The following is a 17,219-nucleotide window of genomic DNA, read 5'->3' as shown; positions in this document are numbered from 1 at the left end:
TTATGTGGGCTGCAAAAAAACCCAAAAGCTTCAATTTTCATAGAAATATAGGTTTATTTTGATCGAGACATGCTGAATACAAAAGGCTGAAATAAATGAGTAATCCTTAACATAAAATAATAGAATATTTTAATAAGAATTAATATTTTTTTCTTGAACATTAACTTACCAAACACTGAATAATTGCACAAATTAATGAGCATAATGCAAATAAACCTATTTTTCTTGTTCTCCAAAAGCAAAGTATTTCCTGTTGCGCACACCAAACAAGTCAGTCCAAGACTAATGACGTGGCAATTGGCTGCTAAAATATTCGCTGCTAGCATTAGTGGAGAGAAATGGTGCACAGGTGCATAAGGGAAATGAATACAATACAATTACAGTGATCGGTCATTAGTGTATGCTGTAGTTCGTTATTAATAACTAGAGGCTCCATGCACTGGTGGAGTCCTTTGGCCTGGCCTGCAGGGATCAGGCTGAAACCAGCTCTCTGACATCCCCCGAGGGGTCCCAGTTTGCTAGAGGGCAGTTCTCAGGTGATGTGCCCCAGAATTGGGCTCCCTCCTCTCTGGTTCCGTGTGCATCACCCTAGAACCGCAGCTGCCAAGTCACAGAAGCTCGGCAGCTCCTGTGTTGAGCGTCTGCCCCGTTGTGGTCAGTGCTAATCATAGCTACCAGTCAGATGGTTGAACAGTAGGCCAGTTGCTTAGGCTTTTCTATGTATAGATTATGTATAACAGGATATTGTAACAATTCAGTTACGAAGTTTTATTAAAATGTTTCTTACATACCATTATATTGGCTGGGCCACAGAAATATTTGTTGTGGGTCACATGCTTCCCGTGGACCACGAGTTTGACATGCTTGACTTAGAGGATCACATTGGTCAGTAATTACAAAGCATTACTGGCAGAAATAGGAGAGAAAAGATAAGCAAAGCAAGGAAAGTGTTTATAAATGCCAAGTGCCTAAGACTGCCATAGATTACATCAACAGGGCAGGGGTCAGTAAGTTATGCAGTCTCTGTGGCAACTTCTTACTTCTGTCACTGTAGTCAGAATGGGCAGGTATTTGTGGCACTGAAATTTTGTTTACAGAAAGAAGTGTGATCTGGATCTGACCCACAGGCTGTAGTTGACCAAGTACTGATAAAATGGAAAAAAGTATGTGATACATTAGCAACTTCAAGATTTCAGATGCTTTATGAAAACAATTTTTACATATCCAACTGCGGGGAGAAGAAACTAAAGTTAGAATTTTATGGGAAAAACATTCACAAAATTTGGTAAGGAGAATGTTCTGTTTCTTAGGCCCTGAATCCATGCAAACCTCCCTTAACCAGTTAAATGAGACCTGGCTGACCAGAATGCATTCATTCTTTAAAAGTAAAGGTTTCTGAAATTTCTGGAAAAGAATAAACCTGACAGCTTCATATGCTGTCACATTCACAAAAAATCAATATACTTCACTAAAAACCCTTTAGAACAAAAAGTGAAGTGTTTGCACAACTGCAAAATAAGCTAACATTTTATTTCCATTAATATATTTGGGGGGGGTATTTAGGGAATCTTTCCTATTAAAGGAAAAAAACTGCTCATCTAGAGAAGTTAAAAGCTTAAAAAATAGCAGGCAACATTTCACACACATACACACGGGGCGGGGGAAGGCATGCTTGAGAAATGAAACTTTAAATAGTCCTGAATTTAATATACAGAAGCTGTCTTGTTTTTAAAAAAAAAAAAAAAGCTTGTATTTACTGACCATTTGAAATATATATTAATAGTGGTGTAATGAAGATGAGAAAACACACCTCATTTTCACAAGTATAAAATGTGCTAATTGTTCAAATGAGTCCTCCTGAAACAAACTTGAAAAAAGGGTTTATAATGCCGATGCCTTCAGATGCAAACAGCTGCAGACTCAACTGGTAATGAGACATCACTTAGAAATATATCACAAGTGATTCCTGTCAAGTCATGTAACCTCCACTCAATTTAGCTTCTCTCACTAGAAAATGGAATATTTACCACTCATCTCTGAGGTATAGACCAGTGATGGCGAACCTTTTGAGCTCGGCGTGTCAAGCATTTTGAAAAACCCTAACTTAACTCTGGTGCCGTGTCACATATAGAAATTTTTTGATATTTGCAACCATAGTAAAACAAAGACTTATATTTTTGATATTTATTTTATATATTTAAATGCCATTTAACAAAGAAAAATCAACCAAAAAAATGAGTTCGAGTGTCATAGGTTCACCATCACTGGTATAGACACTGATAACAAAGATAATGATTGAATTCTTATCAAACAAAATTTCACTCTTCCTAAACTACTAATAATTTGTTTTCCATTATTTGGGACTAAACATAAGTTTATAGCAGTCAAAGTTTAAAAGAGAATGAGGTAAACTCAAGAAAAAAATTGTTTTCTCTTTTAAAGGATAATGAGTCTGAGATAAAACTGTCTTAGTATATTTGTGCCTTCTTTTATCTTTGAATATTTGTTTCCCTAGAAAGCCAACAAGAATAGAAAAATTTACATTCAACAGTTTTCACTATTGTTCTGGATGTCACTTTTTTTTCAGGCTTGAGAAGACTAAGAGGAATTGGCTGGCAGGAGCAAGTCCGCAGAGAAGTTCTAGGGCAGCTTTTCAATCAATGATAAAAAGAGGGCAGGCATATGTGGTGCTACCCTTCTTTGCTCAGTCTTGTAGCCTTAAAAATATGGAGCTGCAGCAGAAAGTCTACAACCATGAGGTTCTAGAGCAGTGGTTCTCAACCTTCCTAATGCCGCGACCCTTAAATACAGTTCCTCATGTTTGGTGACCCCCAACCATAAAATTATTTTCGTTGCTACTTCATAACTGTAATTTTGCTACTGTTATGAATCGTAATGTAAATATCTGATATGCAGGATGTATTTTCATTGTTACAAATTGAACATAATTAAAGCATAGTGATTAATCACAAAAACAGTATGTAATTATACATGTGTTTTCCGATGGTCTTAGGCGACCCCTGTGAAAGGGTCGTTCGACCCCCAAAGGAGTTGCGGCCCACAGGTTGAGAACCGCTGTTCTAGAGTGAGGAAAAGCCCAAATACTAAGCAAGGGGACTGCAAGATCAGAAAGACCTTGGGTGTCTCACAGCACTGAGAGATATACAGGATGGGCAAAAGTAGGTTTACAGTTGCTGATATGGAAAAGACATGTAGGTTTTGATTATTACAACAGCTTTATTCAATCAAAAGAATGTCACAGTGCAACTGTAAACCTACTTTTACCCACCCCGTATATCCCTAAATATATAAGCTACTGTTGGTTAGGTATTGTTACTTTTATTTTTTTTCTTTGATTATGTCTTTATGCCCCCCATTGTCCCCCCAACCTCCCAATCATGCCCTCACCCTCAGCCCATTGTCTGCGTCCATTGGGTATTGTTACTTTTAGCCAAACGCATTCCTAAGTGATGCAACTTACTTGCTCAATCCTTGTTGATAAACACATAAAATTTTGATCATCCAAAATTTAGATTAACACTTTAAGCCAAGAGTTGGCAAACTATGACCTATAGCACAAATTTAGTCTAACATATGGTTTTGTAAATAAAGTTTTATTAAAGCCATTCTAATTCATTTACATACTGTCTATGCCTTCTTTACTACTCTAAAAACAGAACTGAGCAGTTGCCAGAGGCGATCTGACAAAGCCTAAACTATTTACTATCCAGCTCCTTATAGTTTGGTGACCCTGTGCCATTTTTAGAAACAATTATTTACTCTTGTTTAAACTAAGAGTCTAGAATTGATTCTCTGAAATCTTAATTTGAAGTCATACTTAAAATATTTTTTATCTTATTAGAGACACAAAAAGTGAATGTGAATGCCATCAACACAGATAACACCTCCCACCCTTTTTTTTTAATTTGCAATACAGAAAACTTTGTAAACAGATTTAGTGGTAATGATGTTAAGTCATAATTAAATATTTTAATTAATTCTCCAGAGTTTATCACAAAGTAAAAGAATGAAACAGAAATTCTTAATCAAAGATAATCAGGGCTATTAATATTACAACTTTTAATTAAATGCATATATTTATAGCATTAATAATTTCTAAAGATATGGCATTTTATACATTAAAATCAGTAAGATTGTCATAACAAATTACTTATAAATTAACATATTATATATAAAATTTTATTTTTGATAAAAGTTGAACTTGCTATACTTTTCAATATATATGCATAAAATTAATGGATAAATTAATTCACCATGCTTTTTATTATAAACCTGAAAAAAATTACAAAAATATTTAAGCCAGAGGTCTTTCAAAAAGAATAATTTTAAGTCATTTTGTTTGGTATTATCTTCTACCAAGCAAAGTTTTCATACTTTTGTGACACACACTCAAGTTTCAATTTTCTCCCCCTCCTTAGTATAAATTTTACATTACCATATTTGGTGACTTACAGTGAATTTTGTATTTTAAAAAGATTTTTTTTTAAATCCTAACCTCCACCCTACCTGTGAATGTGACCTTATTTGAAAATAAGATCTTATAGACCTAGTAAAGTTAAGATAGGGTCATTATTCTAGGCCTGATCCAATATAACTGGTATTCTTGTAAGAAGAGAGAAATTTGTTTTTGTTTTTAAATATGGAACGCTTCACGAATTTGCATGTCATCTTTGCGCAGGGGCCATGCTAATCTTCTCTGTATCGTTCTAATTTTAGTATATGTGCTGCCGAAGCAAGCACAGGAAGAGATAAACTTGGATACATGCAAGAGAGCAGAACACCAGGTGATGACAGAGACTGTGAAATTATGCCACCACAAGCCATGGGATGCCCGGGGCCACCAGAAGTGGAAAGAGTCCTGGAAGCACCCTTTGTTCTTCAGTGGTTCAACCAAACAACACAGGCAATCTCAATCTCTTTATTATCTGAACTAAAGGCCCAGTGCATGACATTCATGCACTAGGGGCAGAGGAGGGGGGTGCCTCAGCCCAGCCTGCACCCTCTCGCAGTCCAGGAGCCCTTGGAGGAGGTCTGCCTGCCAGCTTAGGCCCACTTCCCGCTAAGCCCGGCCTAAGCCAGCAGGCGGACAGCCCCTGAGGGGTCCTTAGCGCTGCTGCGGAGTGGGGAGAGGCTCCCATCACCGCTGCTGTGCTCCCCAGCTGTAAGTCCAGCTTCTGGCTGAGTGGTGCTCCCCCTGTGGGAGCGCACTAACAACGAGGGGGCAGCTCCTGCGTTGAGCATCCAGTGCGCATCACAGTGACCAGTCATTCCGCCGTTCAGTCAATTTGCATATTAGCCTTTTATTATATAGGATTATGTAAGGACCTTGCATGTGAATCTGAAAACTATATGTGTTTAAATGCAAATTCAAACAAGAACTGAAGTTTTAACTATGAATTTAAAGATACCAAAGATTAATATTAAAAATGGGCTTAGAAAAATGAGTATTTCTGAAGCACTGTATCGCAAAACAGGACAGGACTACATTTTTATGACCTGCTTAATTAGTGCTTGATGCTAATCTGTTTGGATTTCTGGAAACTTCACTTCTTCGTTAAATCACTGAAACACACACACACACACACACACACACACACACATACACACACAAAGATGCTTCTAGGGCTAGATTTCCAAGCATTCCTCAGGGCTATAGGATTATCACTGCAGCTTGTCTGTTTTATAAACATACTTTAATTTAGTTTTGTAAGAAACTGCCAAAGGAGCTTTCTTTAACTAAATAACAAATCTGCCACTTGAAAGACATCAGTCATCAACCTTCTCTGTGGGAGTATTATTATTATAAAACTAAAAACAGGCATTCTTTCTTAAGTGCTTCTGGATTTTAATTATCAAATTTGAATGTCACCAGATATTTAGTGAAAGGAAAACATCAATTTTAATAAGCTGCCTTAAGACTGAAAACATAAAAGGTATTCAACCCTAAAGCCAAGTTCACTTGAGTTTTGTGAGGTGGCTTACAGTCTTATAATACAATAGTTATCACTCTCAGGAATTTATAAACATTTAATGAACTCTATGCTGCAAGAAAAAAAATCTTCAATTTTAAAATGAAAATATCATGTGTGTATAATATATAATTTGACTTGGAAGGAACTTAAATGCATTGCAATAAAAATTTTCACAGCTAATAAACCAGGAGTTGGGGGATGAATGGTATTAACACAGGAATGAAAAAAAGTAAATAAAACAAATAGCAAATAAATGGATTAAATGTAAACACTTTATTTAAAAACAATGGATTTAAAGTTATACCTAATAACTTGTATTCTTTTATATTTTGAAATTGTACCCCAAAAAGGAAACTACTGGGAAAACCGCTTTCACTTTTTACTTACATGAAAATCAACAAGAAAATTGCTTTGTATCTGGTTAGCAAAGAAGCATGGATCTGTTAGCCATGAAGTCTTTAACAGTCAAATTCTGCAAGTTCTCACCTGCCCACTCTCACAGACGCCCTTTGTTTAACTTGACAACATTTGTCTAAATAACTTCCTTGTGGCCTCTATTTTCACAGTGTGTTAAAGAAATAAGCTCCTTTATTTTCAAATGTTAGAAAAGTATATTCACATCTCCCAGATAACTGAAATATGAATAAAAGCATTCTTATCAAAACTTAATAAACTTTTTACTCATTTATGATAAATCAATGTCAGGAAGAGATTCACATTTTCTAAAGAAAATCCCATTTCCTACCTGGCAGACACACTTCCACTTAAAATGACTGACTAATATTTGTCCTCTGAATCCAAGTTACAGATTGTCATTTTAAAATATTAAAAAGTAATATTTTCATTCCTCTACCACTAAAATGGAAAAAAAATGCCTAGGATGCAAACAAATACAGAGAAAAGTTAAATAGTAACTATGTATGTTTACATTGAAATACTTGTGTTCAAAAAAACATCAATAACCTATTTTGATTTATTAAAAAATCATTTTTTTCTCCTTGCACTTATCCCATGAAATGCAAAAGAACTGCAATTTTCACCATTTGTAAATTAAAAAAGAGAAATAGACTAGGTTAATTTTTAAAGTGTAAAATTATTTTTTAAAAGAGTATAAGCCATTCCCTTTCCTGTATAGTAAATGATATTTCATAGAATAAATATCATTCGCTAGTGCACAAATTATTTAAAAAGAAGATTACTAAGATTAATTCTCCTGCAAATAATTATTGTGATAACAAAAACAATATTTTTACCATAAACTTACTGGATTTGAAAAACTATAAACTGATGTAGCAACAGCAGCATTCGTCTGAAACAAACTACAACTTCCTTTTACGATGTCGAATGAAATATCTGAGCCAAAAAATATGGTGAATACCCAGAAAATAATTTAAAAGCTGAAAAAACAGATTGGAGTCAGGAAACCAACAAAGGTCACAAAGACACTTGGGGCAGAAATGGCCTCAGACCGTGAGATTGCTGCACTCAGTTCAGCAACCATCTTTCCTCACTTCCTGCTCCTATGTACAGAGCTGCCTAGGAGAAAATGTGGAACTACATGACACTACAAACAAGGCCATTAACCTGTGAGGTCCAGTAGTAATTAAAACTGTTACATAAAGCCCACATTGTGCAAACAGATCAATCTCTTTATGTGGTTAAACTGAAAACCCATGAGGAATTACAGAACTACTTCGATGACCATGTAACCTGCATGTTTTGTGTTATACAAACATAAATATTTAAATTAATGCAACATTATTCTTTGGCCAAAGCAATGTTGTCATACAGTAGTATGAGGAAAGTAAGTAGGCTTGTTTGCAGCTTTGTGTGGTGTTGTCACTTTTATTGTTATTATTGTTGTAACTAACGTTTTTGATTCAGCTTTCAACTAAGTCATGTATCTTTTATATGTCACTTCCACAATGTTTTGGTACACTAACTCATAAATTACAACACAGATATAAACAGCAAGCCGAGTGATCTGTAGTACCTTAGCAGGAAAGGCATTTTATTAATGTAACAGGTTATACATTTTCCTTTCTTCAGCCAAATGGTCAGTGGAGAAAAGACTTTTTTCCTTAAAGGTTTTAAATAAAGGCTATCATTTTCTAGAACTAATTTTTTGATGTCAAAATACTTCTAAAAAACATCTTAATTGGAGTGAATATTATTACACCAGCTATACAAACTATGATTTGGTTTCTATAATACACGTGCACAAGAAAAGGTCCAGGGCTTTGAAATAATATCAATAATAACACAACATCTGTGTAACACTCTCTGGCAGAAATATTTTAAAAGCCTTTATTTTCTTCACAGATACATTATCAAACACAGAGCTATTTAACACCTCAGTCAACTTTTGGTTTTGTTTCAGTGGCTGTAAACCAGAGTGTGGGAGGAAAGAAATGGGTTGTAGCCCTCTGGTTCACTGAAACAATTCTAAAATAAGGGAAATCTGCATATTATTAGGTCATCACCTCTGGGTGTTCTTAAAAACAGTGCCCAACAGGCCTTGAAGAGCCTGTGATTAATACATAACTTTTTATATGAAAAAGTACATTTTATTATTAAAATGGTCATCTGATGAAACTGCCAGTCAAGTCACCAAAGAAAGGCATCTTCATTAGTGTTAACATTTGTCAGCGATCACTACCTTCACACCCATTTGCCTCTGCCACTAACACTTTAAGCAATATGATAAGTTTCTCTTCTTCTCTGTGCTTCAAACTATAAATTCATCCTTCTTCATAAGATCCCAACCCCCACTCCACACATATGCACAAAAACGTTATGTGTGCCAAAAATCACTGAATTACTCTTCCAAGAAATATCAGCTCAGAATGACTTAGATCAGCAGTTCTCAACCAGTGGGTAGTGACAACCTTTTGGCAGTCAAACAACCCTTTCACAGGGGTCGCCCAAAACCATCCTGCATATCAGATATTTACATTACAATTCATAACAGTAGCAACATTACAGTTATGAGTAGCAACGAAAATAATTTTATGGTTGGGTCACAACATGAGGAACTGTATTTAAAGGGCCAGAAGGTTGAGAACCACTGGTTTAGACACTCAGCTGGAGAAGCACTAGCTCAGTGAGAGGTTCGATTGTAAATAGAAAAAAGAAAACAAACAAACTATGGAGTAAAAGTGATACTAGATAAGGAAGAAGTTACTGTAAAAGTCAAGGAAGGCATGCAGCCTGCCTCTACGTAAGTCACTATTCCACCTATTCTCAAAGCAAGAGGCTTGCACTATGTGCCTTAGGACCTATTTCAGTAGTAAATAAATGTATCTATACTTTCTACCTCTTGCCTTCTATACAGGAAATACATTTTGTGGCATTTACTATATTTATCTTTCTATTTGTTTGTATTTTTATCACATATATGTTAAGTTGCTTTAAAAATTCAGACTACTCATATTTTTGCAATCAGTTAAAGCAGAAATAGTTCAAAATTGATACATGAATTTTACCCATTTGCCCTTACATTTAAAGCATCCACAGAGCCTATTTTTGATACAACAGGAACATTAAAATAAACATTTGATTCATATACTCATCTAGCATAATTTTCTTCAATAAAGTACTAAATCACTAGAGAAAATAATGGTTTACACAATGAACTCCAAATTAATATTTTTATTATAATTGTCCTACATTTTTAGTCTAACAATACTAATGTCCTTAGTAACATCATTTGTATAATTTAGAAAAATATTGTTTAGGGAATTTATAATATTCCCAATAATTAGTGTATCATACATGTAAAAGCCATTTTACTAAATAGAATACTCTGTTACCTAACAACTAGGATCATTTTTTAAAGTTTCTTGTATATTCTATAGAACAAAATGCCCAAGAGCTTCATATACAATGGCACATGTTAGCCTCAGTTTGCATTTGGAATCCTAAGGGAATCTGGAATTGAGTGTAAAAACATATTACTACCAAAAGAAACAGAAATCAAAAATCTATGTCCTTGTTATGATGGACCAAGAATGGTCCATTATGAATTATCCTATACAGTGGGGCCTTGACTTACGAGTGTCCCTACTAACGAGTTTTTCGAGATACAAGCCGTTTCTCTGCCGATTTTTTGCTTTGAGTTGTGAGCTAAAATTTGGGTTACAAGCCAGCTTCAGATACCCCACCGCTAGTTGGCGCAGCGAACGTCAAAGTGAACACCACAACATCAGTCCAGCATCACGTGTCTCACTCGTTCACTTTAATGATTTGACATACGAATAATCTGAGTTATGAGCTCCATCACGGAACGAATTAAACTCGTAAGTCAAGGCCCCACTGTATAATAAAAGAGAAACATGCAAATTAACCATCCCTACACTATGTTTAAGCCACACCCACAAGCCACGCCAACCAGCCAATCAGGAGAGAGTATGCAAATTAACCCAACTAAGATGATGGCGGCCATGGGGCTAGAGCGAGCAGGAGGCTTGGGTTGCCCCTGGCGATGGAGGAAGCCAAGCTTCCCGCCTGCCCTGGGCTCCGCTAAAGGCTACAAAGTTTCAATTATAGAAGATAAATAAATATCAGTTACCTGCCTCCAGTCCCTCCCCGCCCCTGCTCAAGGAGGGGCTGGGAGCCTGGGGCAACCCAGGCTTCCAGCCGGACCTGGCCTCTGCTCAAGGCTACAAAGTTTCAATTATAGAAGATTAATAAATCCCAGAAAAAAAGGAAAGGCTGGGAGCTTGGGTCACAGGGGCAGGAGGGGGGGGTGGGCGCGGCGCATGGCCAGCCTGAAAACAGCCATCAGCCCCTCACCCAGGCTGGCTAGGCACCCCGGTGGGGACCCCCCACCCTGAAGGGGGCAAGGCCAGTCTGAAAACAGCCCTTAGCCCCTCACCCAGGCTGGCCAGGTACCCCAGCAGGAGCCCCACCCTGATCCGGGACACCCTTCAGGGCAAACCAGCCAGCCCTCACCCATGCACCAGGCCTCTATCCTATATAATAAAAGGGTAATATGCAAATTGACCGTAACAGCAGAATGACTGGGAATAACTGGTCACTATGACAAACACTGACCACCAGGGGGTGCCCCCTGGTGCTCAGTACGCTCCCACAAGGGGAGCTCTGCTCAGCCACAAGCCAGGCTGACAGCTGCCAGCACAGGATGTCCGACTGCAGCTTAGGCCTGCTCCCTGCTGGCAAGTGGACATCCCCTGAGGGCTCCCGGGCTGCCAGAGGGATGTCTGACTGCCAGGTTAAGCCCAATCCCCTGGGGAGTGGGCCTAAACCAGCAGGTGGACATCCCCCGAGGGGTCCCAGACTGAGAGAGGGCACAGGCCGGGCTGAGGGACCCCCCGCTGCTGAGTGCACAATTTTTTGTGCACTGGTCCTCTAGTGATTAGATATTTATCAAATGTAAATTTTGCATAAACACAGCTGGCCACAGAATATGGGACATGGATGACAGTAAAATCTAACTAGGAATGCTAGAAAAGCACAAAAACTAATAAACTTTGTCTTAAGGTTGAATTTAGGAGAGTGACAAAATTTAGACACTTAAAATACAGAATTTAAAGAGTAGTATCAATGTAACCAGTCATCATTATGCAATCTATCATCATCTACAGAAATCTACACACAATCAACCAAAATTTATAGAGTCCCCCATGATATCCTCCTACACAAAAAGTCACAAATATAAAAATTTATAAATGAAATGGTTTTTACATCTAATGAGTTAGAAAATGTTTCAAGTTACTATCGAATAAGTAAAAAGTGGGAATGAAGTTTACCACATTACATATTACTACAACCATTAAAATACTGTAGAAACTCAAATTCCTGACCTAGAAGTTACACACCTTCTCACTGTCCTAATACCCTAAAATGTAAATTTTTAAGGGACCAGGAAGAATTTCAGGGCGACTAAATCTGAATAAGAACTGTAAAGATATTTCCAGAAAAAATTAGTTTTATTAGATCAATGGTAGGACTATGAAGTGAAAATATAGTTTTAAACAAACACCTGGCTTCTCACAATCGTGGCCATTCTTGAAAGGTCTAAGAAGAAACAATCACTAGGATACATCTCTACCTTACTTCTAGCTCCTTCTGGCAATCCAAACTCCCCTGAGCAGTCCTGGGGAAGAGTCTTAGAGCTTTAAGTTAAAAGGCAATTGGAAGATTTACCACCCTCAAGATATGTGGTCCAAGAATATTAAGTGATGAACCTACAGTTATATAATAGGTTAGGCTACTATGCTTATGTTAGGGTTCATCACTAATTTAGAGAGCAAATTATGAATAAGTAAATCTTTATGCCATTTTACATTGGGGAGAGGGTTTTCCTATGTTTAAATTAGATGGTTTTATTCTCTCTGGGCTATTTGTTTTTCAGGTATTTACAGACAAATTCAGAGTCTGCATACCTAGGTAAATTAATTTTCTCTATACAATCCTATGTCTCATTGGGCTAATTTTCCCAACCTGAAAGAAACATTAGAGGTTTCTTAGATATTTTTTTATATATATAAGGCAAATAAAATACACAGAGGTTATCTTAAACTGAAATTCAACTTAACTATGTTAAAACATTATATATTTTAATTAATACTATATTTGTTTTTCAGTTTGGAAATCTAAGTAAAGTAGCACTATTAGTGAATATTCTCAATATATTAAAAATATGCCAGAAATCAAATGACTTATTATATTCTTTACTTGGTTTAAGGTAGATCATAAAATTTAACATTAAATTAGCCAAACAACAAAGCTTTAATGAGGAGTCTCTAAATCAAAAATTATGGCTACAAAATAAGGAGTCAGTTGATGCATCCTCCACCCCAGTCTAGTTTCTCACTTAATAGACAAGTATGAGAATGGAAGCTACATCTCTCACCCACATCTACCACACCCAGACATTCAATCAAGACTCCATCTTAAAGACAGTGTTTCCTATATTAAATGCTGGTGGATGTGGAGCAATAGGAAACCAGTGGCAATGTAAAACATTACAGCCACTTCAGAAGACATTTAGGAGTTTCTTACAAAGCTAAACATAAGCTTACCATAAGATCAAGCAATCATGCTCCTACGTATTTACTCAAATGAGCTGAAAGCTTATGTCCACACAAAAACCTGCCTATGAATATTTACAGCAGTTTTATCAATAATTACCAAAAACTGGAACCAAGATGTCCGTCAACAAGTAAATGAATAAGCAAACTGTGATATACCCATGTAATTAGTATTATTCAGTGATAAAAATAAAATAAAAACAAGCTATGAAGACCTGGGGGAACCTTAAATGCATATTGTTAAGTGAAGAAATCCAGTCTGAAAACATTATATTATTACATGCTTTCAACAATATGACTTTCTAAGAGGGTTAAACCATACTGCGGAGCAAAGGGCATTTTAAAAGCAGTGAAACTATTCTAAGATGATACTGTGCTAGAAAATACATGACATTATACATTTGTCAAAACGCACAAACTGTATAACACAAAGAGTGAATGCTAATACAAACTATGAACTTGAGTTAATAATTCTGTATCAATATTGGTTCATCAACTGTAACAAATGTACCACACACTACACAAGATATTAATAATAGGAATAACTGCATATAGGAGAGAGGGTACTTCCCAAGTAATTTTTCTGTAAATCTAAAACTGCTCTAAAATATAAAATATATTTTAAAAAATTAGAACACTCTCTCACAAATTAGCTATTATCAAAAATTTTTATAAAACTACAAGGTCTAGATAATGCGAAAAGGGAATACACAACTGAAATAACACTTCCGCAAAGTAAACACATTTTGACATTTATGCTACCTGTGAAACAAAAAGCAACATAAATGACCTTAACACTAAGAAATAAAATCTGAAATAGTCTTACCTGTCCTGTGACTGCTCCTCATACATCCTCTCCTTGCCTTCTTTAAAGAGTCTTATGGCCCGTTTTGACTTTTTCATTAGACTATCAATGTAGATTTTAAAATATTCATTCTCACTGAGTTGGGCAAGTTTCTGGTTGTCATCATATTTACTCAATATAAGTCGCAAATGCTGATATGTATCAGGTAAAATATCAAGTATATATGGTGGGCTATTTTTCAACTGAAGTTTGGGATTTTGGCACAGTCTGACCTAAAAAACAAAGACAAAAATAAAACATTTCATATGAACCACAATATTTTCTTTTATAGAGAAACTTAGTGAGCGATGTACTATTTCTTCGCTTTACATAGTATGAATTTTGACTTTAAATTATTAACACCAGTCTACAAAGAGTTGACAAATATCTGTATCTATCTTAATACAATTAAATCCTATTTCCTTCTCCTCCTATTCAGATTTTTTTATTGAATTTATTGAGGTGACTTTGGTTAATAAAATTATATAGGCTTCAGGTGCACAATTCTATAGTATATGAGCTATATACTGTATTGTTTGTTCATGGCCCCAAGTCAAGTCTCCTTCTATGACCATTTATTCCTCCTTGACCCTGTTCTACCTCCCGCCAACCCCCTTTTCCTCTGGTAATCACCATACTGTTGTCTGTGTACATGAGGTTTTGTTTTTTGTTTTGTTTTGTTTTTTTCTCAGGTTTTTTTTTTGGTCATACCTTTACTTTCAAGTACTAAAGTTTTCATCCTCTCTTCTACAATGTCTCATTATTCATGGCTTAATAGTACTCCAGGGTATAATTATTGTATACCACTAACAGTCTCTTTTTAAAAAAATGAGGAAGTGAGTCTCTTCTGCTGGTAACCAATGTCTCATATCTATGTATTATTTTACTACATTGAACTCCTAGGTAAAATGCTTTCATAGATTTTAATTAATGTTTTATATATTGTTCCTAACCCTGGGGAGAATAAAACATAAGTGCAATTTTAATAACTGAGTTATTAAGTAGTAAATGGTGTCAGGTTAGAACGAGTCTTTTCCACCTCCCCAGATTCTCTCCCATGCCTATAAACCTCGGTCATTCCATCAGGTGCCGCACAACCACTGGGTGTTTAGGGCTGCCTGCAGAACTGAAAATACCTTCTGCTAGCAAGAAAAGAGAGTAAGTAACTAGTACATTCACTTCCACATGTTCATGTGACTTTTAGTCAAAATCAACACATCTGATTCTTACCCCTTGAACCAGGGTATAAGGAACCACCCGATTAAGTATTTAATTAAATCATTGGGAATTGCATAAGAGTTCTCAACCTGTGGGTCGTGACCCCTTTGGCGGTTGAACGACCCTTGCACAGGGGTCGCCTAAGACCATCCTGCATATCAGATATTTACATTACAATTCATAACAGTAGCAACATTACAGTTATGAAGTAGCAACGAAAATAATTTTTTTTAGATATATCTTATTGATTTTTTTATAGAGAGGAAGGGAGAGGGATAGAGAGTTAGAAACATCAATGAGAGAGAAACATCGATCAGCGCCTCCTACACACTCCCCACTGGGGATGTGCCTGCAACCAAGGTACATGCCCTTGACCGGAATCGAACCTGGGACCCTTCAGTCCACAGGCCGACGCTCTATCCACTGAGCCAAACCGGTTAGGGCAATGAAAATAATTTTATGGTTGGGTCACAACATGAGGAACTGTATTTAAACGGCCAGAAGGTTGAGAACCACTGCATAAGACCATACATAGAGTGAACTTGCAAAATGTACACATACAGGCACATTTACTGAAAGCTAATGAATAGTAAACTTGAGGGTCCCTCATATACCTGGCTCTCTTCTAAGGCCTTCATTATTATTACTTTCTTTTTTTGTAAAATTCTCAAGAGCAAGACATTTTAAACACAATTGGTTAAGACTGCCGTCTTTTTCTAATATGACTTTCCTCCCATCACATTTATCCTGCTGTTGGTTGGCAATGGAGTAGCCATGGACATTTGTGGAATCTGGCTAATTAGAATTTGGGCTGGAGATACATTTAATTTAGCTTTAGTAGAAGGTACATGTGAAGTGCACAGTCACTTCTAGAATTAAATTACTGTCAGCAGTTGTAATAAAAGAATGACTTCAGGAATACTGTAAGTGCCCACGATGCTCACTAGCCCAGCATAGGAGCAGGAAGGTCCAAGTCAAATCGGGTCATCTGAGTGTGTCCAGTGGTACTCACAACTGTGGACAATGGGAGAGAATCAAAGTATAAAATGTACAGAGTGGAAATTCCCTGATGTTTGTGAATTTCTCATACTTTTAAAGTATAACTTGTTGTAACTTTATTTTCAAAGAAAATTCACCTTTATATCCAATTTTGTATCTAAACTTTTGTATCTGTATTTTGTTTTAATTAAAAGGACCCTTCCCACCCTAACCGGTTTGGCTCAGTGGATAGAGCGTCAATTCCGGTCAAGGGCATGTACCTTGGTAGCAGGCACATCCCCAGTAAGGGATGTGCAGGAGGCAGCTGATCAATGTTTCTCTCTCATCGATGTTTCTAACTCTCTATCCCTTACCCTTCTTCTCTGTAAAAAATCAATAGAATATATTTGAAAAAATAAAAAACAAATAAAAGAACCCCTCCAAATTTCAGGTTTCACAAAACTTGCATCCTCTGTTGGGTACTCATAAAAGTGCCTGGGCCAAATAGAAAGCAGTTGAATAATAATACTTTCAAGAACCACAAACAAAAAATCAAGGAGCCCTGGCCAGTGTAACTCAGTTGGTTGGATGTCGTGGCATGCACCAAAAGGTTGCTGGTTCGATTCCTAGTCAGGGCACATGTCCAGGTTGTAGGCTGGATCCCTGATAGGAGGCAACAGGTCGATGTTCCACTCTGACACCAATGTTTCTCTTTCTCTATCCCTCTCCTTCCTCTCTCTCTAAAAATTAATATTTTTAAAAAACTCAAGAAAATAACAAATGAAAAAAAGTACTCAAACTTGCTATCTCTCTTGCTTTTTTAAAAATAAATAACCATATAATTTTTTTGTGGGGAGAAAAATCTTCCTCAAACTATCAAGCATGAGCCCCTAACTTAAGACAACCATCTGTCACATTCACTGAGAGCATCTATCTTCATATCTTCCTCCTCTTTGTATACAGTGCCCAAAACAGAATTGTCTAGCACATAGTAAATAGCCACACTTAAGGGGCCAAAGAGCCGCATGTGGCTCGCGAACCGCAGTTTGCCAACCACTGGTCTAGCACATAGTACAGAATAAGTGGGTATACAGATGACTTGGTTGATTAATTCTGGAATACCATATACCA

General features: G+C 36.6%; 1 protein-coding gene and 1 non-coding gene across 9 annotated transcripts in view; both read right to left on the bottom strand.

Annotated features, from left to right (window-relative positions):
- The window catches only part of CBLB (Cbl proto-oncogene B), a 247,443-nt gene that overhangs the window by 213,460 nt on the left and 16,764 nt on the right, over positions 1-17,219 (bottom strand). For all 8 annotated transcript variants that reach the window (XM_059687925.1, XM_059687931.1, XM_059687932.1 and 5 more), the window contains exon 3: positions 13,875-14,125. In XM_059687925.1, coding sequence (XP_059543908.1) covers positions 13,875-14,125 — 251 coding nt within the window. The remainder of the gene's footprint in view (positions 1-13,874; positions 14,126-17,219) is intronic.
- LOC132232024 (U6 spliceosomal RNA) lies at positions 4,655-4,761 on the bottom strand. The gene has a single exon (XR_009452188.1). It is a non-coding gene; the product is annotated as a U6 spliceosomal RNA (small nuclear RNA).

This window comes from Myotis daubentonii, chromosome 3, assembly GCF_963259705.1.
Source record: "Myotis daubentonii chromosome 3, mMyoDau2.1, whole genome shotgun sequence".
NCBI classification, from domain to species: Eukaryota; Metazoa; Chordata; class Mammalia; order Chiroptera; family Vespertilionidae; genus Myotis; species Myotis daubentonii.
The sequence above is the reverse complement of the archived record's forward strand: the minus strand, read 5'-3'. Positions and strand labels throughout refer to the sequence as shown.